Genomic DNA, 23,169 nt, shown 5'->3' on the forward strand with positions numbered 1-23,169 from the left:
ATGACATTAATAAAACTTGGGTGGGCATAATACCAATATCCTGGCATGACTTTTCTCCCAGTTTAAGGACTGTGACAGATCATCAGGGACTTGAACACACAGACCTGAAACTTTACCATGTGACCCTGGAGAAGTGATGTAATTTCTCCAAGTTCACAAAATGATGACAATCTCTTCCTTTTGGGTGTGTTGTAAGGATTTTCTAAAAATGTACCTCACATGTAAGTAACTGCTCAGCAGTCTATAGATATGAGAGGGAGTTAGGTATTATCAATTGCTGATTATTTTAGAAATAAAAACAGAATTGTGAATCTTCTTTCAATGCAAATGTTCTTTCCCAAATACACATTTTTATTTATTTGTTTGTTTATTTTTCAGTGCTTGGGATGGAACCCAGGGCCTTGGGCATGCTAAGCAAGTGCTCTACCAGTGAACTCACCCCCACCCCACACACATTATTTACAAAGCTGCAATAATAGACAAATTTGGGTTTCTGACTATGACCCTATTTAATATCAGAAAGCATTTCCTGTGTTTCTATTGCTATCATTTTTAATGGCTACATTAAAATCATAGACATTTGTACAACAATTTTCCTATTAGACTTTGAATATCCATCCCTACCTTTTATAGCTAACTACGACAATTGAGTAGAGTTCTTTTATGGGATTTGTTGGGAAAAAAATCTCTGTACATGAGATTCTTGGTTCAGAGATGACCTTAGTGTTCGGGATTCATAGTGTGTCTCTGTCTTATTTCCCATAAGGAATCACAGCAGCGAGTGAGAGTGCTGTAGAGAGGGCAGATTCATCCACCCCTGGGCAGCCCCACTGGATGGAGTCATTGAATATTGCTAATGGCGTAGTGGTGACTGTGTTCTCACTAACTCGCCTTTCTTAGTTACTAGTGAGAGGAATCCTTTCCACATGTGTTTATCGCTCTTGTTTACTTACCACATCTGCCCTTCTACCCTTTTATGGCAACCTGCTGTTCCCACTGCATCTGGACAGGAAATATAGAACCATATGTTTGCAGACGGAAAGTTCTGAGGTTTATGTTTAGTTCTGAAAATCTATGCCAATTCTTACATCTTTCTCTGGTGTCATCTTGACACTGAGAGCTCGATGACTCTTCTGGCATCAATATTAAGTCGAATGCACGGCCTGTTTTACCCTGGACGTTGGCTTCCACATAGTGGCGATTACGAAGTTCCATTGATTTTATGTCATCTGAATATATATATATATATATATATATATATATATATATATATATATATATTTGAAACCTAATCATAGTGACAATAGTAATGGAGTCAAACTAGGGCCATTGTCCCTAACCAGTAAGGATGAGACTTGAATGTAAAAATAACACTGATTTTTTTTTTTCTGGTAACTTTCATTATTTATTGTAAAAGTACATTTTGGATTGAAGCCCAGCCTCCTAAGTAAACACTTTGAGAAGTCTGGCATTACTGTCCTCTGGGAACCAGCTCTAGTCTTTTGTGTACTTTTTCCCCTTGGTTTTTCAGACAAAGGAATGGGGCCCCGCCCTGCCTTGATTTTAAACACATTTTTTTTTCCAGCGGCCACCACCCTAATCCAGGACCGTATTCTTCTTGGCGGCTGCTGCGGGCTTCCCACCTGGTTGTTGCTGAATGCGCTGGAAGGGGATGGGCAAGATGGAACCACGGAGCTTTACAGACTAACCCCCCCCCCAACCCCTCCCCCCAACAAGCCCTGAATCCTTGGGAAGGCCTTGTGGCTGGGAGGGTTGCCTCTGGTCAACCTCTTCTGGCTCTTCTCTTAGACATCCTTTCCCGGGGCAGGTGCCTGGTCTTTCCACACGTACTTGCCTGCCTCGGGGTCTGAGTTCTAGCTGTTCCCCATTCCTGAAAGTCCTGCTCCCATCCATCCTGAGTTCCTGGTCACTTCTGTGACTCCCACACTGTCTTACGTGACAAATACTGGGAAGCATTTTGACTTTTATAGCTCATTGGTATAGGATAGATCTGCCTGCCGACTGCAAAGTTGGATTTATTGTGCTTAAGTCCTTCATTTCTTTTGCTTAGGTTCTTCTCATGATGAGTGGTGATCTAAGAAGGTGCTATAATTTGGATCTTGAACGTCCCCCAAAGGCCTGTGTGTGAAAGGCTTGGCCCCTATCCCATGGCACTATTGATACGTTGTAGAACCTTTAGGGGGTGGGCCTAATGAAGGAAGTTGGAACATTAGTGTTTCATCCTTAAAGGAGATGTTGGACCCCAGGCTCTTCCTGTTTCTCTTTTACTTCCTGGACACTAGGAGGTGAAGAGGCCACCTTCACCCCAATTCCCACCTTGACGTACATGCCTTACCACAGGCCCAAAAGAAATGGGCTAACCAGTCATGGAAAGAAATTTGATTATGAGGCAAAATAAATCCTTCCTCTTTTGGTAACCTCAGGAATTTCATCACAGTAATGGAAGCTGACTAGCACAGTAGGTGTGTGGAAGGAGGAAGGCAGTTGATGTTTAGAGTAGGTTCTAGTGTTTCCTGGACAGGGCTTTAATTGCAGTCTGAATCCATGATGCATTTATTATGCCACCTGGAGCATAGACCCTGGATATATGGAGAAAACACCAGAATCCAGTCTGATGTTACCACCTAGGAGCTCAATAGCCTTGGGCATGTTCCTCCACCACCTTAGGTATCTCATTGGTAAAATGACAATGATAATGCCTAGCAGCACACCTCAGAATATTTCCATGACAATTGTGAGAGACAACTGCAATACTTTGAACAATACTTTGAACAATACTTTGTGAACTGCAAGAAGCTACCTCACATCACTAAGAAAGCATCATTGTCACTAGGCTGCCTTGTGGAGCCCATGGCAGTGTGGAACTCATAAATCCTTTGAAGCTTCATCCAAGAGAACGAAAATGGCTGCTCTCCTCTGGAAAGTCAAAGTATCAAGATTCCCTCTGCATTTTTTCAATGGTCACCATTGAGAGGCTCAGGGGCAGGAAATTGAGTGGCATCTGGCAACAGCCAGAGAGCACTGGTTCCCTTGTCCAACAACCCTTAAGGAAATGAATTTTGCAGATTTCTATCGCAGCCCCACCTTCAGATGAGACCCCAGGCCAGGCTGAGACCTCAATTGCAGCCTCATGAGAAACCCTGAAGCAGAAGATCCAGTTAAACTGTGCTCAGACATCTGGTCATAAACACTGGGATGGTAAATGTATGTTCGTTTAAGCTGCTAAGTTTTGGAGTAATTTGCTATGCAGCAAGATAACTAACGTACACTCCATTAATCACAACAGTAATAATTCTATGATAAGAGTCTATTATTTCCAAGTGATTTCAAGGTAGGGCACCCATCTAAAAGCAGCAGAAATCTCTATTATCCTGGTTAGTCCAGATACATGCTGTACCCTGTTTGGAATCTACCCAATATTCCTGAAAGTAAAATCTGACAAGCCTGATGACAGTGATAATTAAACAAATAATCTCATGAAGCAATAGCAATAAAACATATCTAAGATCTAGATTAAATTTGAACCTTGTATGTTACAGAAACAAATAATCATAGTTCCTAACACAAAAAGGGTTATATTTTTTTCTTTTCCTCTCAAATCAAAGCCAAATAGAAGCCTGGAATAACTAATGTGAAATGAAGGAAGTTAATTCATATTACCATTGACTAACCACTAATTAATTAATAACATTAATATCACCACTAAAGAGACAATTCAGCCAGGACGTTGATTCATGGGTTAAAAAAGTTTCTCTGAGCCACGACTTCACCCCCTGTTCCTTAGAAGCACCTCTGAGTTCACCTATATATATATATTTTTTTAATTTTTTTTTATAGTTGTATATGGACATCATGTCTTTATTTTAATTGTTTATTTTTATGTGGTGCTAAGAATTGAACCCAGTGCCTCACACATGCTAGGCAAGTGCTCTGCCACGGAGCTACAGCTTCAGCCCCTATTTAAAAATAATAATAATAATAATAATAAAGTTAAACGATGCAAAAACATGCTTCAGAGTTCTCTTGGCTAGGAATGTAGCTCAGTGGTACAATGCTTACTTACCTACGATGTATGAGGCTCTGGCTCCATCCCCAGCACAAGAACGAATGAACGAAAGAAAGAAAGAAAGAAAAGAAAGAAAGAAAGAGAATTTCTCTTTCTTATCAAGGACGAAAGAGAAAAGTTATCTTTCTTATCAAGGACTTCTAAAGCTATTTTTAAAAATGTGGTGAAAATGAGCAGAAAATGAATATATTGAATCTTCCTGTCTGAACTGGGACCTCCCTGGACACAGATCAAGTTATACAACAAAGACATCATTCACTGGGGAACTGGGCCCTCTAAGCCCCTGGGTTTCCACTGCTGTTGTAAATGCTCACAGATCAGTCGCAACTAGTGGCAAAACTCCAACATTTTTTGTTCCTATTTTCCTTTCATTTAAGTCTAGAAACCTTGTGATAGCAATGAAAGTTTTCGTCTTCATCACACCGACTTTATGCCTTATTATTGCAAAGGCCAAACAGTAATTCTCTCTTGTCTAGTTTCCTCTTCTGTCTTGTCTAGGTTCGCCTTCTCTCTCTTGAGCACTTCCTCTCCTGCGAAGGGAATAGATTTCATTCAATTGTTCACTTCCTGGTTATTTGGTAGCCAATATTTGAATGATGGATGTTAGAGGTTCAGGGGCTTATGATCAAGAGGGCAGGATACTCCAGAAAGCCAGCTGGGAAATAAGATACCACTTTCTTAAAAGCTAGAAAATTCTAATACCACGCTCTGATCCAATAGATGCCCTTCCTTCCTATTCTTCACCACCCTTGCCTTTTTTAGGCAGGTCTGCAGAAAAGTCCAGAATCTACTAAATAGACTGCTGTGTCTGGGGGATAGCCCAGGAGGTTGTTGACCACATGAAGATGGTAAAGGTAGAACAGCAACCTACACAAAATCCTGAACATTAAACTCTAGAAATATAGAAACCCAAAGCGTACTAGTCAGCTTTCTATTACCACAACAAAATATCTGAGACAGGCTAACTTATAAAGAGGTTTATTTAGTTGACACTTTTGGAGACTAAAAGTCCAAATAATATGGTACAGTTCTGGCAAGGACTCCCCCTTGGCTGTATCATCTTATGGCAGATTGCAGTAGTGGGAGCACTTTTGAGAGTCAGAGATCACACCCCAAACAGGAAGCCAGAGAGAGGCTTGTATAGCAACAGTCCCAAGAGAACTAACTAGAATTCCATGAGAAATCCCTCAATCCCTCCTGAAGGCACTGACCAAAGACCTCCTACTAGGCCCCTCCTTTTAAAGGTTCCAGCTTCCAACATATGGGGGACGGGAAGCAAACCATAGCCAGACTATAGCACAAGGCTACTAGTAAGGTGGCAGGCTCTGACCATTCTGTGTATCAAGACCCTCTTTCTGGGGAGGGAAAAGGGAGGCTGAGGAGACCCCACCACCCCCAATGGTGGATTTAGTCTTTGTCTTTCAAGAATAGGAAGAAGCAAGCTGGCATGGTGTCACACGCCTGTAATCCCAGTGATCCCCGAGGCTAAGGCAGGAGGATCTTGAATTCAAAGCCAGCCTCAGCAACATCAAGGTGCTAAGCAACTCAGTGAGACCCTGTCTCTAAATACAATACAAAATAGAGCTGGGGATGTGGCTCAGTGGTCAAGTGCCCCTGAGTTCAATCCTCACTACCAAAAAAAAAAAAAAAAAAAGAATAGGGAGAAGCAGGGGATGGAATTTAGCATCTACCTTGTATCTATTACATACTACCAGGGGCTTTCACAACCATTAGTTATCTAAATAAACTCTTGCAATATGTGAAAAATAATCCCTTCTCCCTGCTTTTTAAAAAAATCTATGTTAAACATAAGCTTCCAGAATGTTAAACAATATACTTGAGTTACAAACTAATGAATCCAGACCATATTTTTTCCCATAAATCATGCTGCCTCTTAGTCCCAGCAGCAGGCCCGGCTCTCTGGCAGTGGGTGGCTATGGCATGAGCTAGGGGACCAGCAGTACTTGGCCCAGGAACATTCTGACTGCTTGTCATTAGAGCGTGACCATAAAATTGTTCCCCAACACCCAGCGCTGTTTCCTGATGGCCTATTGTATGTCCAGGTCATCTAGCCTGATCCTTATTTGTTTCCTGTGGCTAATGTCTTCAAAGTTGACCTGCCAGAGACCCACTCACATCCTTGGCATTGTTCGTTCTGTGGTGACCACGTGCATCAGGGTTTAATGCTTTGCAGCTATTTAAACCATCCAGTCCTTTGAGAGGGTGACTTTCCTACCACCTCTTCTGTGATTATCTCTGGAATGAGATTCCTGTGAGGACAAGGATGCACAGAGGAGGACATAAGTGTATTTGATTTGAATGGAGTCCATTTGTGATTGTTAACCTCTGTCAATGTAAAATTACATATTTATTTGATAAAATTATAATATTAAGTACCATACTGAAATCCAGTGAGTCTTCATTTTTAAGAAGTATAAATTGTGGACCCGGTGCATGCCTGTAATCCTAGTGATGTGGGAGGCTAGGGCAGGAGGATCACAAGTTGGAAGGCAGCCTCAACAACTTAGTGAAATTCTGTCTCAAAATAAAAAAATAGAAAAAAAAAAAAAAGAGGGCTAGGAATGTAGCTCAGCAATAGAGCACCCCTGGGTTCAATCCCCAATACCAAAAAAAGTACACAGCATGTGTTTTAATATGTCTATCTATATAGAAATATGAAACACTAAGCAATTTAGTACTCCTGTATAGCTAAGCTAATTAAGGATAGTTTTCTAAAGATATGTGACCAGAAAAATTCATGAATGCTGCATCACCTTGATGAATTTTTTTTTAAATATGCATAGATTTCTGCCCACTTGCTGTGTTTGTACACTTTTACTTTCAATACATGATTATAAGTACATGGATTAATGACAAAATAGCCCATTGAACTGGACATGGCTCTATTACAACATGCACACCCACAGTGTTGTCACCTGATGACTACTGTCCCTCTAGCTTTTGAAATTGCACCTTTCCTAGTTACTCAGCTTTGAAAAAAATTAAAGGGGAAATACCCCAGAATCAACAGGGCAACGGTATTATTTAAGGACATTTTCCCACCACTGCCCCTGCTAGTGTACTTCACATTCTCAGAGCCCACATGATTTACCCACGTGGATACCAGCTTCATCTGGCTTTGGGCTTTCGATGTTGACCACTTGTTTTGATTACTCGTTGTCTCTTATTACTGTTCCTTTTAGTTCAGGGGTCCGAAGACTTGGTCTATAAGGGGTCAGGTAGTAAATACCTTAGACCTTGAGGCTATACAGTCTCAATTGCAAATGTCTGTATTCTGTTTTGCCATAGTAGTGCTGAAGCATCCAGAGACAGCTCATAAAGAAATGAGCAAAGGTGTGTCCCGTAAGGCCTAAGAAAACAGGCAGAATGGCCAATGGTCCTGGGATATAATTGCCACCTGCTGCCTAGACTATAAGCCTCTTAGGACCGAGGGGAAACTGGGTTCTCTGTAGCAGACACCTGTACCAGGTGCTGGAGTTACTATGATAAGCAAGAGAGATGGGTCCTCACCTTTAAAACCTGCAGTATCTTACCGGAAGCCTCGTTTCATTTTGTGTGCATGATAAAATCTCAGGTAATAAGTTTTTGTTGGCCTTGAATGAGTCAGACTCCTACAAAAGCTGCATCGTGCAGGGCTTCTTGACTTGTCTGCTCCTCTTCTCCCTCACCATTGCCCTCAAGCATTTATCCTTCATCCGGTGACTGTTGGAATCTGTGGCTGTGTGGTAGATATGAACGTAGATGGATGGGGAGGAACTTTGGTTCTCAGAGTCCTCCAGGACTTTTTTTTTGAAGATGGATTTGCTTTTCCTCCAAGTCTTTGAAAGTCAACTGTGTGGTACTGAGGATTTCCTAGTCAACTGTGTGGTACTGAGGATTTCCCAGACTGTGCTCTGTTCTTGTGGTCTAGTGGGAGAGGCAGATGATAAGTAAGTAAAAGCAAGTATGTATTTATAAATTGTGGTAAGCACTAGGAAGGAAGCAGAATCGTCAGTGTTCAGGAGGCCAGTGGTAGCAAAAGAGGAGGGCAGATACCTGTTCAATGCCATCAGTGGAAGGGAACTTTAAAGTGGAGACTTAAAGAATGAGGAAACAGTCATGCAAGGAACCAGGAGAAGAGCATTTCAGCAGAAGAACCAGCCTGTGCAAATGCCCCAAGGTAGGAAGGGCTTATTTGCTTAAGAAAGCAAAGCAGACCCAAGGGACTGAGAAGGAGGAGTCTGGAGAGCTCTTGGAGTTGGGAAGACTGTGCAGCTGGAGCACAGAGAGAAACCGCAGCGTTTGAGTCTACCCAGGCTGCCATGACAAAATACCACAGCCTGGGTGGCAGAACGAGACACACTTATTTTCTCATAGTTGTAGAGACTGAAGTCCAAGGCTGAGGTACCAACAGTGTTGGCTTCTGGTAAGGCCTGTTGCTCTGACTTGTAGACAATTGTCATCTTGCTGTCCTCTTTCGTGGTCATTTCCCTGTGTGCATGTGGAGGAGGAGAGATCTTTGGTGTGTGTTCTTCTTCTTATAAGGGCATTGGTATTGCCGCATGGGGGCCTCAGCCTGATGTCCTTGTTTAACCTTAAGTGTGTCCTTAAAGGTCTACAGACTTTGAGCATGTGAACTGCGGGATTTGGAGCCACAAAATCAATCCATAGCAATGGATAACGGCACGACTCTGGTGGCTGTGTGAAGGTTCATTATGGAAAGTTTACTTAGAGGCCTCTGCCTCATTTTGGGAGAGGTATGACAGTGTCCTGAGTGAGGTTGGTGGCCATGGGATGGAGAGGAGGGGATGGACCGGAGGTGTTTGGGGCCAGTCTTGCTGTACCCTCTGGCCATTCTTGGCAGCTTATATGTCTATCCCTCAATAACCCGAAAGTCTCTAAGTGGTTCTGTTTCCAGGATTCTAGTGCTTTGGACCTCACAGGTGCTTAATGGATGCTGATTAAGGTGCCCCTGTCTTCAGTATCATGGAGCAGGGCTAAGGATGTTAAAAAGTTTCCAAATCCATCCTGTCTGTTGTGCCTGTCTTCAGGGAGGATGGTTCAGGTTTGGAAAGCTTCCTTATACCACTTAAGACTTCAAAGAAGTGATTCCATCCTAGTTTTTCCTTGGTTGTCTTAATTGACAGAGTTGCGTGATTCCTGTGTGTGTCTGCATTACACACACAGCCAGAGAACTTGACCTTGGTGCGCCCTGCCTCTGCCCTCCAACTCAGCCTCTCCAGATCTGTCTGGGTGGTGGAGGTTGGAGACACACACCTTGCTCACTTGGATCTGTTCCTTCACAGTTGTCTGCCCCTCCCTCAACCTGGAAGAACTGGATGCAGGCTCTAACAGGGAAAAGAAGCATCCAGATGCTTGGGAGTTTGGGAGCAATGATGAAAATAATAGCTTGCCAAATGTTTCTATACGGTGGACCTAATGCCACTGAACAACATTCAAAACCGAATGTTGTGATGTGGGCATGTTCCCAGAATTCATGTGTGCAAAACCAAACTCCCAGAGTCATCTGTCAATGGCATTTGGAGGTGGGCCTTTGGGAGGTAATGCAGATTAGATGAGGTCATGAGGGTCCTGGGATGGTATTAGTGGCTTTATAAGAAGAGGCAGAAAGACCTGAGCTGGAGTGACTGCTGTCTTGCCATGTGATGCCTGTCACATGTCAGGATCAGCAAGAAGGCCTCGCCAGGTATTTGGGCAGGTGGCACCTGTCCTTGGACTTCCCGTGACTCTTGAACTGTGAGCTACATGAACCTTGATTCTTCTTACTCCAGTAGTCTTGAGTATTCTATTGTACATAAGAACAGAAAATGGACTAACACAATGGTCAAAGTGGAAAAATCATGTGGTATGCATGTTACCAAATAAAAAACGTTCTATACAGTGCTTTTAGATAGTTCAATATTTTATATACGCCTTTAGTGGAGAGCTTGGATCCTAACTGCCAATCACCAGCTGAGCCTCGGTCTCCGTATTTGTAAGATCGAATAATGACATCTGTCTCATGGGTTGCCCTGCTCTGTACACAGTGGGAGCCCAATACATGGTAGCCATTCTTATATTATTTTTGTTCTTGAAATTTATTTTGGTGAAATTTTCCTTTAAGAGTTTAGAAATTTTTAAATAGACTTATATTTGGAGAGCAAAAAGTTTAATACCTGAGCTGAAGTCTACAAATTAAGTAGATTCATATTTTAAAGGGGATAATAGTCTAACTTATTACTTCCCAATGAGGGACAGAGAAAACATTGTACAGGTAACTCTGGAGATGGAAAAGCTCACAGTGACAGATACCCACCCACTTCTAGTTTTCTAAATATGAAGATAATAGCTAACAATAATAATAGCTGTTTATCAAATTCTCACTGTGGGCTATCAACTGAGTTAAGCACGTGATATGGGTCCTTTCACTTAAAAATAATGCACATCAGTTTTCGAAACTTTGGGACTATTCTGGACATGTGGATTTATAACTCACCTTTCAATTTAATGTGTTTGGACTTTTTTGATATCACTAAATGCTCTGCCAATCATAGTCTAAATTAGTGTAAACTGTCCCACCGTATAAAGATGCAATGATTCATCTACACAATCAGTAATTCTTGGGCATCCAGGTTGCTTCTGGTTTTTACTGTTTTAAGTACACTGGATAAAAATCCTCAAAGAAGTATTTTCTGAAGTATAAAAATTATTTTAGATGCCCAAGATGCTAGGTTTGGTGTCAAACATGAAGTTGGTTAAATACTTCCGCTCAAAGCAATTTAAACTCAAATTAAAATACATAATAATTTATAACATACATGGAGTACAGGAGACCTCTCCTTGGAAAGCAATTTTTTTTTCTGCACAATGTTAATAATTACTGTGCAAGTTATTTAATGTCTTAGAGTTTTGATTGTCTTCTCAGTACAAGTAACAATAATACCTTCATCAGGGTGACATTAGAAGTTTTAGGGAGCCAATGTCTACCAAGCTCCTCGTGTAAGGCCTGGTGCAAAGTTAACACCAAATAAATGTGAGCTGCTATTAGTAACAATACTGAGTCCCTGGCAATGTGAGGCTTGTGTAAATAGTCCAGGTTGTATGTCTGTCCTTGAGCAACCTGAGCCATTTATGTAAACGTTTCCTAACATAAATATAACTAAATGTGTGTCCTTCTTAGTTATGTACAGTTGCTTTATGCAGTAGTAGGTACACAAACTCCAGATAGGGGAGTGAGTGGAGGTGGAAAGGTGAGGTGAGATCCCTCAAAGTCACCAGTGAAATTCGAGGACCTCAGGTTGTATTTAAAATGTGTTACAGAACAAAGGCTCATTAGCATTAGCAGAAACCAGGCCTCTCAGGGCAGTGGTTTTCCAACTCTGTCAGCCTAAGAAATTCAATTCCATCCATACCACAATGCAGATAAATGTGGTGTGTGTGTGTGTGTGAGAGAGACTTTTATGAAACTTTTAACAAATGACACTTATTCTTACCACGTGAACAATACTCTGATATTTTTTAGTCTGTTTAATTTAGTCTGTTTAATTTGTTTTTGTTTTGTTTGTTTTGTTTTTTTGTACCTGGGATTGATCTCAGGGGCCCTCAACCACTGAGCCATAACCCCAGCCTGTCTCAGCCTCCCGATCCACTGGGATTGCAGGTGTTCACCACCGCACCTGGCTATTTTATTGTATTTTTTTTTTAATTTTAAAAATTTCTTTTAATTAGTTATACATAACAGTAGAATGCATTTATGTACTTTAATATATCATACATAGATGGGATATAATTTCTCAGTGTACATGTTGCAGAATCATATTGGTCATGTCGTCACATATATACATACAGTAATAATGTCTGTTTCATTCTACAGTCTTACCTATCCCCATATCCCCTCCCCTCCCCTCCCCTCACTTCCCTCTACCTAATTTAAGGTAACCCTATTATTCTTCCTTAGTGCCCCCTGCCTTATTGTGAATTAGCACCACCGTATATTAGAGAAAACATTCCGCCTTTGGTTTTGTGGGATTGGCTTTTTGATGTTGGGTGTGACCACTAAATTTATTTTCCTGGGTAGAGACCCACAACCAAAACCTGGGCAGCAGCCAATAATTTTCCCTGGTTTGCTTTGTTTCCCACCAGATAGTCCCAGTTCGCCAGCAGAATGACCACGGAAAGAGACTCAGAAACAACATTTGAGGAGGATTCTCAGCCCAATGATGAAGTGGTTCCCTACAGCGATGATGAAACCGAAGATGAGCTGGATGACCAGGGCCCTGCCGCTGAGCCAGAGCAGAATCAGATCAACAGAGAAGCCGAGCAAGGCCGGGACACCTTCAGGAAAGGTAGCTGGAGGCTCATGGCTGGGGAACACACTGTAGATGCTCACACGGGTCACGGCATGACCTATGCCAAGGAGAACCGTCTGTTTCACATGGCCTAGGAGGGCCTCTTCCTTTTCTGATCTCCTCCTAGGATGGGCTTGGACAAGTACCCGTCGCCCTCAGCATGGCAGGCTGAAAGGCCAGACCTCACAAGTCCTGTGGAGGAGAAAATAGAAGGTCTTGGTTAGTGTGTCTTAAAATCGAGTTGTATGTGGAAGGATTTGCTCGTTACTGCCTCCAAGAATTTAAAAAATACACATATCAATCAATCCTTGGAAGCCAATTATTTGCATTGTTAAATTTTTGGCATAAATTATATCAATGATCACTTGTGTGCACACACACACGTGTGTATAAATTAATTTGGCTCCATAATTAAGAAATGGTAGCGGTGTATGCTTGTGTGTGGGCTCACATGCCAGTAATGGATGAACAAGGGGGATATTCTGGGACAATTCCTAGGTCATGCCCAACTAAATGTACTTTAACACATTAACTGGAAGGTGCCCCTTTTTAAAATTTATCCCTTTCTTTTTTTGCCACCAGAGTTTGGGTTGCCACTTAGTGAGGGGAATTTCTCAAAGTTATTTCGGAAGCAAGGGCCTTTCTGGGGAGTAATGTTGGAACATTCGATTGTCAAGGACTGTATGTTGTGTAGGACCAGCAGGACCAGATTTGAGCCTCTCAGCACCTTCACCTTGTGCACCTGGCATTTCACGGTAGTCTGGCGTTCCCATACCTTTTGTTCAGTCATTTGTGAATATAAAATGGCTTTGGCTGTGTGGCAGGAATTTTTTAATGAGCCTCTACTTGCCACGAGGGGCCCCGTCGGGCAGCAGCCGTGCCACCTGCAGGAGTCAGGCTGGCTTCAGGGGTGGAGTCTAGAGGAGGGGACTTTTCATGTAAATGGCTGGACAGGAAATATTGTAGGCTTTGTGGACCACACAGACTCTGTTGCAACTATTCAACTCTGCCCACATCACCTAGAGGTGGCCACGGACAGCAGGTCACTTAGGGAGACAGAGTGTGGCTTGCTTTCACCATTGTGTTTTTTTCTCTGTTTTCTGTTTCCTGCTGGTTCACCCAGCCTGTAAACACACGTGGCCTCCCCGAGGCTCTTCTGCTCCCTCGGAAGCTGAGCCACTTCTTCTGTGGCTGCTCAGAGTCTAGCAGAGGGAACTGCGTTTTGCCATTCAAAGAGGTCACCCCACACTGCTGCCTCCACCTCTCCAGCTGTGTCTCCTACTGCTTCATCACAAAGAAGTCTGGTTTCATTTGGTTTCCCCAGAGTCTGTCTGGGCAGTTCTGTCCTGCTGTCACTCCTTGCCCCCTACTTTTTTCCCCCTTTGAGATCTGCCACCTGGTGAAGCTGTTGTTCTTTTTCTGAACAGTTTTTACCTGTAGAAAAGAACTCGAGACACCATGAAATCCCACTGCTGTACTGATTCTTCTTGTCTTGGTCAGGATGGGTCACTCTACAGCGGACCTGTAGGGATCCATGAGGGCCCCCATCCCTCCACAGGCTCAGAACGCTGGGAAGCCAGGACCCACGTGGATCCTTGGTCCTCCAGCTGTCCCTATCCAGCATTTAGATGAATGAGACCTGAATGAGGGCTTCTGGGTGTGAATTTAAGGTATTGAGAATTGACCTAATGGGCTTTCTGTCCTAAAGCAGAAGGTACTAAAATCATGATCGCTGAGCAAAAATAAGATGGAATCACCACCAATCTGGACGGGAAGGTGGTCTCTGTCATAAGAGGTGCAGATTGGGTATTAGTGGAATGGAGATTCAGCTGAGGTAGTAGCCAGACAGGTTGCAAGGGAGTTCTAGGTGATTGCCCAGAGAGTGAATAAAACTTGCTTCTTCCTCATTCCTTCCCTCTGCCACTTGAGTCTCCTATCACAACCTCACGATCTCTGCAGTCTGTAGATACCTGGTGAGTTGGCAGGAGAATTGGCTCTGTGGGGTGAAGGGTAAACTTTCCTGTTGGTACCTGGTGCCACACGGTCAGATGTGTGGTCCCAGGATGCAGCAAAGGGACTGGGGTTGGGTGCCTGCTGAAATGTCAGAGGAGCACATAGTGGGTAGAAACCTTGCCTCTGTGTTTTTCCACCTCTGCCTGCACATTCTGGTGGTCAGGGCCCTTTCCTACTCATTCATTTTCCAGAGCATCTGTTTTGTAGATTTCTACCCTTATAATATGGGCTTTGACAGCGCTTAGTCTTGATCTTGGCTCACAGTCTTTTCCAAAGATGGTTTATATTCCTAGGGGATTTTAGTGGTTCTCATTTTCCAAAACCTCTGTCAAATGACTGCCTGTGATTTGTTACAAAAGTTATTACTCCAACAACTCTATTTGTCTTTCCCAAGCACACAAAGGACTTTTCAGTAAGTGATCGACCTCTTCCTTCCCATTTCACTTCTGCCCGGCATCCCCATGATGCTCTCCCTCCTGCCTCCCTTCCCCCCGCCCACATCCCCTTCTCCTCTTCCTCCTCCTATTTTCTCCCTCCCTCCCCCTCCCCCTCACTCTCTCTTCCCTTCTCGATGGGTTCTTTCTTTCTCCTCCCTCCCTCCCTTCCTCCCTTCCTTCCTTTCTTTTCTCTCTTGGGCATTTCTCAGTCAAGGTTGAGATCACCCTCATCTGTCTTTCTTGACACCGTACACCATGGATAATTTCCTTCCAGGAATTCAATTCTTGGGACACCAGAGCATGAGTCACCCTGTGAAGTGTCAGAGGGCTGAGTAGCCCTGGGCCCAGCCCCCATTCCGGCAGCCCATGAGCCCAGGTCATTTCTTTAATGACATCCTCGTCACCCAGAAAGTTGGTTTTTCTTTTTTAAAAGAATGAAAATGCCCCAGCCAGCTGAGCTTTCATGTTCAACAAGAGTTTTGAGAGACCCATTGAAAGTGTTTTTCCCTTGAAGGACCTTCATTGTGTGCTGTGAGAATCAAGAACAAGAGCAAACACGCTGCTAGAATGCACGTGGAGGAAGAGATAAGCAGGCAGAGTCGCTGGGGTAACTTTACCCTTAGTAAAGTGCTGGCAGGAACCAGCAGGAATGTTTTCCAGGCTAATGGGCCAACACTTGCCTTTCCTGGTGAACACAGGAGAACACTGGTTCTGCTAGATGGTCCCGGACACAAACCCAGAGACCGGAAACTTGGGATTCTTGTTCTCTGTCCATGAGTATAGAAAGATCCAAGAAGTTTTAGCTTCAAAGAAACCAGTTGAACTTCATTCATCCAGAGTTCCTATAATTCCTTGACTGTGGGATGCTGTTTTTTTTAAGCCAACCACCCCTGATTCTTGTGACCCAGACCAACTCCTTGGGTAATTCTGTGCCAGCAGGAACCAGCTCAGAGACACAGTCCTAGGGAAGAAATTAGTGCCCCAGAGAGGGTTTCTGGTTGGCACATAGTGACTGGGTCCTGTGAGCCTCTGCATGGGATGTGAACACAGCCCCCAGCCTCCTTGCAAAGTTGTTTTATCTGTCCTTGGGCCTTCCAGCTGTGGCTGGCTCACACATCTGCACACTTCTGACCCAAACCCTGCCTTCCAAATCAGGTGGATGTTCTGCCTCCTGCTTTCATGGCCAAAATTCTGGAAATCCGTCATGGATCATCCCATTCTCCCATTGGGCTGGGTTCTTCCCTCTGCAGGCTGCCCTGCCACCAGACAGATAATGCTCTTTTCAACGTCACCAAGAAGCCAGGTGCCAAGCCCACTGACCTTCTGTCAACTCTCATCCTCCACTGCTGTTTGCTCTGAAGCGTCTGAACTTCCTAGCAGAGCCTCCTATCTCTCCTTCCTTCTGTTCCTTCCTCCTTCACCCTTTGTAGGTTCCTGTCCCCATTCACACTGTGTCTGCAGATGCTTCTGTAAGCAGCTCACCTTTTTCATGCACCTATTCCCCATTTGTCACTCTGAGTGGTGTTTAAGAAGAGAGAGCCAGGCTCAGACCACGTGGGCTCTGGTCCTGCCTTCATTTCATTCTAGCTATGTGACCTTGAGGACGGGACTTCCCCTCTGTGTGCCTCAATGTCCTCATCTGAAAAATGGGCTTCATACCAAGGCCTACTCTATAGGGTGATTGTAAGGATTAAATCAGAAAGTAAATATGAAGGACTTAGGTCTGCTTTGGGGCATGCAGTAAGTGCTAAATAAATATCAACTATTGTTACCTCCCACCCTGCAGTACTCTCTTAATATTGTTCACTTCAAATCCAAAACGTCATCTGCCCACCCATCATCTCCTCTTCACTTTGGAGTATTTGGATTCTCCTGCCCCAGCCCTCAAAACAGCTAAAACTGCAGAGTCCTTCTTTCTTATTAACAGATGATTCCCTCCCCAAATCCAAGAGCAATGGATGGATAAACGTCTGGATCAATAACAGTTCTCCCAGTGATCAATTTGTCTACATATTAAGGAACTTTGGGTGACATTCCTGCCTCTGCCACCATAAGCTTTTCCCTTCCATGCCATCTTCCCTGGGAAAGGCCGCCCCGGCTCATGCAGAACAGCCGAGCCAAAGCCAAGGCGGTGAAACCAGAAAGCCTCATTCATACATGACTTGATGGGCCTGTATGTGAAGGATGAGGGGAATTCATTAGGGGAAGGGAGAGACCTGTGGGACCAAAGGGGCCGACATCCAGAAGCTCTATAGCAGGAGGAAAGGTGGAATGCTGGAGGCATGCGGAGGCACTGACATCAGGCCCTGGGGAATGAGGATGCCCCAGGGAATGTGCCTGGTCTCCTTCCTATCACTGCAGAGTGTAAAACCTGAGTGACTCACTGTAGATGATCGTGTCAGTGCTGTGAGGGCCTGAGGGCCGACCTGTCCTACTCTGAGCTAGTTTTGGAGCCCTGGGCTCCATACCTGCTTGCTCTCTAGGGGGTTTGTGAATGAGTGGGGAACCAGCTGGGCTTACCTGAGCTCAGTCCTGAGCAAGAGAGAGTGAGGGGTGATTGAGCCCAGAGGCCTCAGACGCATGAAGAAAGGCTCCAAGGAGCTGGGGGTTCAAGGAACTGCAAAGTATTCTTAGAGCTATGATGGGGGACGAAGTCCTGCTTACGAGCTTGCACACCATCCTGAAGAATTTGGGGCTAAAAATAACGTGGTGAGTGGAGCAGCAGCCACCTTCCCCAGCCGCCTCTGGGCTGGCGCTGCTCCCCTCCGCCGGTCCTCATCCTAGAAAAAGATTCCGTTGCTCTGGATCCCATTCTGGCTCCTCCCTGGCCCTCAGCCAGTGTGGTTTGGCTCAACCTTCTCTCCTGGCTGGCCTGGCTGCCCGAAGCCTTATTCACCACGGACGCCTTGTCCTGTCCTCAGTCCCTGGGTCACCTGAGCCTTTCCCACCCACCCGTCTACAGCCACTGCCTAGAGCAGCCCCTGCCTGTGACTGGCTCCTTCTCACCCTTCAGGTTGTCGTGGGTGTCACCTCCTTAGAGGGGAGTTCTTTGACTCTCAACCCTGGGCTAGACCAGATCCCCTCAGGGGTCTCAAGCCCCTTGTACTTCCCTTCAGACTCCTGATGCATTTAGGAAGTCCTTGAGGGATGGTGTGACAGATGAAGCCCACCCCCCCTTTGGAGTGTTGGCTTCATGCTGACCTGGGCCATGTCTGTCCCATGCAGAGCACAAAATAGGCATTGAATGTGGCGCGGGGAGGGCATGAAGTTGTTAGGGAGCCCTCTTTAGCAGCAGTGGAGAGAAGAGGGTGGAGTAACCCAGTGAGAACCTAAAGCAAGAATCTAAAGGATGGAAAGGAAGGAACTGGTCACGTAAAGGAGTAAGGATCTAGATATCTATTGTTCTCTCTCTCTCTGTCTCACACACACACACACACACACACACACACACACACACACTCTTCCAACTTGGGCGCATAGAATTACACCAGAGGACAGGTGGCTTGTAACATAGGGTGTCGGGGGAGAGCTTCCTTCACTGAGAGATTAGTAATAGAGGGATGGGGTGGGGTTGAGGCTGGGTGTCTTGCTTTATAGAACTTGTTTTTTTACTAATGTGTTTATGACCAAACTTTGAGAAGCTCTGGCTCATGGAGACCTAATGCTACTGGTGTTTTTCTCCCTGCTGGTTTGGAGCTTCCAAAATAGACTTACAATGATTGATGCCACCTCAGGAAGGCACTGGCCATTACACTGATGGGGTTCTCAGTGCTGCCTGTGCTTGGAGCTTTGAAAGCTTCCCAGGTGCCTAACCTGTAGGGCCACTGAGACAGTAGTTCTGGGTGAAGCCAGCGGAGAATCCATCATTTCAAATGACTTCAGGCAGGTTCAACCTGCATCAGCAAAACAGCCCATCCCTGACAGCCTTTGACTCAAGGCCTGTCCACCCACCAGCACCATCTCTGTGCTAATTAGAAATGCAGAACCTCTGGCTGCTCCTGGACCCAAGGTCCCCAGGGGATCCCCAGGTTCCTCATTCCCCAGGGCCTGATGTCTCAATGAGGGGGTGAGGGCAAATTTTAAAAAACAGTCAAAACCTGAGGATACCTCACTTGCTCAAACCTGATGGGGGCCGTGGGCCTGTTTATTGCTTCAGCGAGAAAACCACTGGTTGAGCAGTGCTCTCAGACACTGCAGCCAAGCCTCGCCTGTTAACTAGAATACCTGGGATCTCTGCTGGGCCTCTGACTAAAGTGGAATCCCTGGGGTGGGGCCCAGGCATTGGGATATATTAAGAGACCCTTTTGGAGATTCAACTAGGATCTGGAGCAGGGCTTCTCAGAGTCCTGGGACATGGAATCCATCTGGGGTTCTTGTTAAAGTATAGATTCCTGCGCTGGAAGGCTGGGCTGCGTCCCTTCATTTCTAACCAGATCCAGGGTCATGCCGCTAGTCCACACAGTGTCCTTTCTGTGCTCTTGCTGATACTGTCCCATTTGCCTGGAAGCCCTTCCCCTCTCTCCTCTTCCTTTACTTGCATAATCTGAGGTGGTTTCTAAGAAATCAATGCAAGGGCAGCTCTTCCAAAAAGTATTCCCTGACAGTCCACCCCTGGATGGATTGGAATTCCCACCAGCCAAGTGTTTATCATTAGGACACTTTCAGAATTCTGGGTAGGTCTCCCTCTATACCCCTACCCTGGCTAGACAATGACACCTTGGGAGTTGGGATTGGGCTTGCTTGACAGGTGGTTTCTCTTTGAAATGGGTTTCACATCTCTTATTCCATACCAGTGGTTCTCAAACTTCACTGTGTATAAGGATTACATGGGGGGGGCTCATGAGACACTGCTGGGCTGCATCCCACCATTTCTGATGGCATCATTCTGGTGGGAGGCCTGAGAACTGACATTTCTAACAAGTTCCCAGATGCTGATGCTGGTCTGGAACCCTCACTTTGAGAACTGCTGCTCTAGGTGATAACTATTGCAGCTGACCTACACTTTCTCTATCCATGGGTTTTATAGACAATGTGGGTAGAAGTTGAGTCTCAGGAAACCAGAACCCTTGGCCGCAGGAAGATGAGCTGTATCCACCCTCCTAGGCAGGGCAATTTTATGGTTTGATGGTCACTTTCTGTTCTGGGCCTATGCTGTATTGGAAAGACTAGTATATTTAGGACCCAGTGACCAATGTGCAACCTGAGAGAGGCTGGGCATAAGGGGTAAGAGAGGACAGGGCACACTTCTTCTTCTTTTTTTTTTAATCTTTTTTGTGGGGAGCCACTCCAAATGCACACGCAAACTTTAAGTCCTGATGCACCATGGGGATCTGAAAGATTGCTGTAGTCTGGTGTGGTAGTGCCCTAACTCGTGACTCATGCTTTTCCCTCACTGGGATAACAAGAGAGGGCCCTAGGAGTAGGCGGCACCCAGAGGGATTGAGCGACACTCAACTGTTCCTTTGTAATCTTACCCCTTTGCCCTTTTTGGGATAGAATGTTCCATGGAACCTCCCCTTGTGTGTTCTCTATATAAGAATAAACAATTCCAGTGGCTGTCTCTCTTTCCAAGGACCCTTAAGGTCACAAAGCCATCTCTGGATTATTGAAAAGGTAATTCTGTGTGATTGCATGCTTTCTTTGTTGTTTTCTTGAGTTATTGAAATAGTCAGATTTTGTGAACCTAGCATTAGGTCGCCAGGCAAGGAGAGATGGCGATACTCCTTTTTTATTCTAATTTGTTATACATGACAGCAGAATGCATTACAATTCATAGTATACATGAAGAGCACAATTTTTCATATCTCTGGTTGTTCACAAAGTAGAGTCACACCATTCATGTCTTCATACATGTACTTAGGGAAATGATGTCCATCTCATTCCACCGTCTTTCCTACCCCATGCTCCCTCCCTTCTGCTCCCTCCCCTTTGCTCTGTGTAGAGTTTGTATAATCCACCCATGCTCCCCTCCAACCCCATTAAGAATCAGCCTCCTTATATCGAAGAAAACATTCGGCACTTGGTTTTTGGGGATTGGTTTACTTCACTTAGCATTATATTCTCCAACTCCATCCATTTACCTGCAAATGCCATAATTTTATTCTCTTTTAATGCTGAATAGTATTCCATTGTGTGAATATACACCACATTTTCGTTATCCATTCATTAACTGAAGGGCATCTAATTTGGTTCCACAGTTTAGCTATTGTGAATTGTGCTGCTATAAACATTGATGTGGCTGTGTCCCTATAGTATGCTGTTTTTAAGTCCTTTGGATATAGACTGAGGAAAGGAATAGCTGGGTCAAATGGTGGTTCCATTCCCAATTTTCCAAGAAATCTCCATACTGCTTTCCATATTGACTGCACCAGCAGTGTATGAGTGTGCCTTTTTCAGGGCCCACTTAATTCCCACCGGACTTGACCCGCCCCCTTCAGGCCACAGCCATCCAGTGCCCCTCAGGAGACCTGGCTTTCTTTCTTTCTTTTTTTAAATATCTTTTTTCGTTGTTGATAGACCTTTATTTATTTATATGTGGTGCTGAGAATCGAACCCAGTGCCTCACACGTGCCAAGCAAGTGTGCTACCGCTGAGCCTCAGCCCCAACCCGAGAGCTGGCTTTCTGACCTGCCAGCTCATCAATTTTCTCAATTCTTCTTGCCATCATGAGTACCCCTTATATCTCTACTTTTCCTTATGGCTTATCTTTGTTGACTCTTTTCTATCAAAACATTTTATGATACCAAAAAGTACATAAAACACAAGTGCATAGCTGATCAGATAATTTTTAAGTGAATCCAAGCGGCACTAACTTCCATACCAATCATGGGCACATGGCAAATGATGTGGACATCCCCCAGTCATCGCCACCTTTCCCTCCCTCCTTCCCACCTCTGCAGAGGTAAATTCCATGCTCATTTTTATAGCAATAACTCCTTTTCCACCTAATACATGTCACTAGTTTTGTTTTGCATGTGTTTGAACTTTAAGTATACATGGGGCCATGGCAGTATGGATTCATTCTCATTTAAAGGTGTTTTTAAACATTTTTCCATATGGTTGAGTATAAATATGGTTTGCTTCCATGTCTGCATAGACTTCCATCTTTTCCAGTATTCCCTGCTTCTCTTGATTTATTCCCACCATTCATCCATTCATCCCCTTGCATGCATATATATATATATATATATAGAGAGAGAGAGAGAGAGAGAGAGAGAGAGAGAGAGGAAGAGTATGTATATATAGTGGAAGAGTGTATATACATGTAATACAATGATATAATGACTAAAGGAACATCAAGCAACTTACATATTTCTTTTATATAGAAATTGATAGGAGGAATAGAATTGTAAATATATTTTTTTACAAAGCAATACATGCAGATGCATCCAATTATAAAAGGGTACAGGGTGAGAATAAAACACCATCCCTGCCCCTTCTGTCCTTCATCTCTGCATTTTGCATTTCCCAGAAAGAAATTGCTCTCACGATTTTCTTATAGGTACTTCTAGATATCTATAGTAGTATGGATATAAACCTGTGCCCTGATGTGCCCAGGGACACACATGACATCAGATTATAGGCATGTGTATGTGCATGTATGCATTTATGTTGTGCATTGATTCAGTACATCACACAGCTGAAAGCACACGATGGTCAGCACCCTTCTGCTTCTGTCACTTTAACTGTGTAATATGGAGAACTTCCCTATTGTCCATATAAAGTCACCTGTTTGTTTAAGCAGCTGCTCTGGTAGGCATTTAGTTTGTTTCTAATCTCTCTGTTAAACAGGCTGCATTGAATAGCCCTGCAGTGTGACATTGCCATCATCAGCACCCTAGGGGTGGTATATACATGGAGAATAATTCCTACTAGTGGGATTATTCAGAGATGGGGGGGGGGGGTTAATGCTCCACAGAGACTACCTACAGGATCTAAATTCTCCCCTTGTTTTTTAACCCAGAGTGTCATCATATTCTTTACTCTCTGCCAATATTTTTTCTTGATAAGGTAAAAATTGGGACCTCTATGAGAAATTACATTTTTCTTTGATGACCATGAATATCTTTTTACACATTGAAGAGCCTTTTGAATTTCCCTTTGTATGAACTGTCTATTCATGTCCTACATCCATTTCTCTCTCAGGCTTGTTTGTTTTCTTTTTGTTGTTATGATTTTAAGCTTTTGACCTGTCTACTCTCCAAGTTTGCTGTGGTTGGTACCAGTCAATGGAGGTTTTTGGTTCTTGGTAGATCTGTAAAGCAAGAATTCAGAGCCAGCAAAG

General features: G+C 44.2%; 1 protein-coding gene across 3 annotated transcripts in view; it reads left to right on the top strand.

The window, feature by feature from the left end:
- Atp8b1 (ATPase phospholipid transporting 8B1) overlaps positions 1 to 23,169 on the top strand; it is a 116,926-nt gene that overhangs the window by 44,191 nt on the left and 49,566 nt on the right. For all 3 annotated transcript variants that reach the window (XR_011704790.1, XM_027949072.2, XM_071602715.1), the window contains exon 2: positions 12,230 to 12,432. Coding sequence is in view for 2 of the 3 variants with exons in the window: in XM_027949072.2 (XP_027804873.1) it covers positions 12,252 to 12,432 (181 nt within the window). In the remaining variant the exon portion in view is untranslated. The remainder of the gene's footprint in view (positions 1 to 12,229; positions 12,433 to 23,169) is intronic.

This window comes from Marmota flaviventris, chromosome 16 (genome assembly GCF_047511675.1).
Source record: "Marmota flaviventris isolate mMarFla1 chromosome 16, mMarFla1.hap1, whole genome shotgun sequence".
NCBI classification, from domain to species: Eukaryota; Metazoa; Chordata; class Mammalia; order Rodentia; family Sciuridae; genus Marmota; species Marmota flaviventris.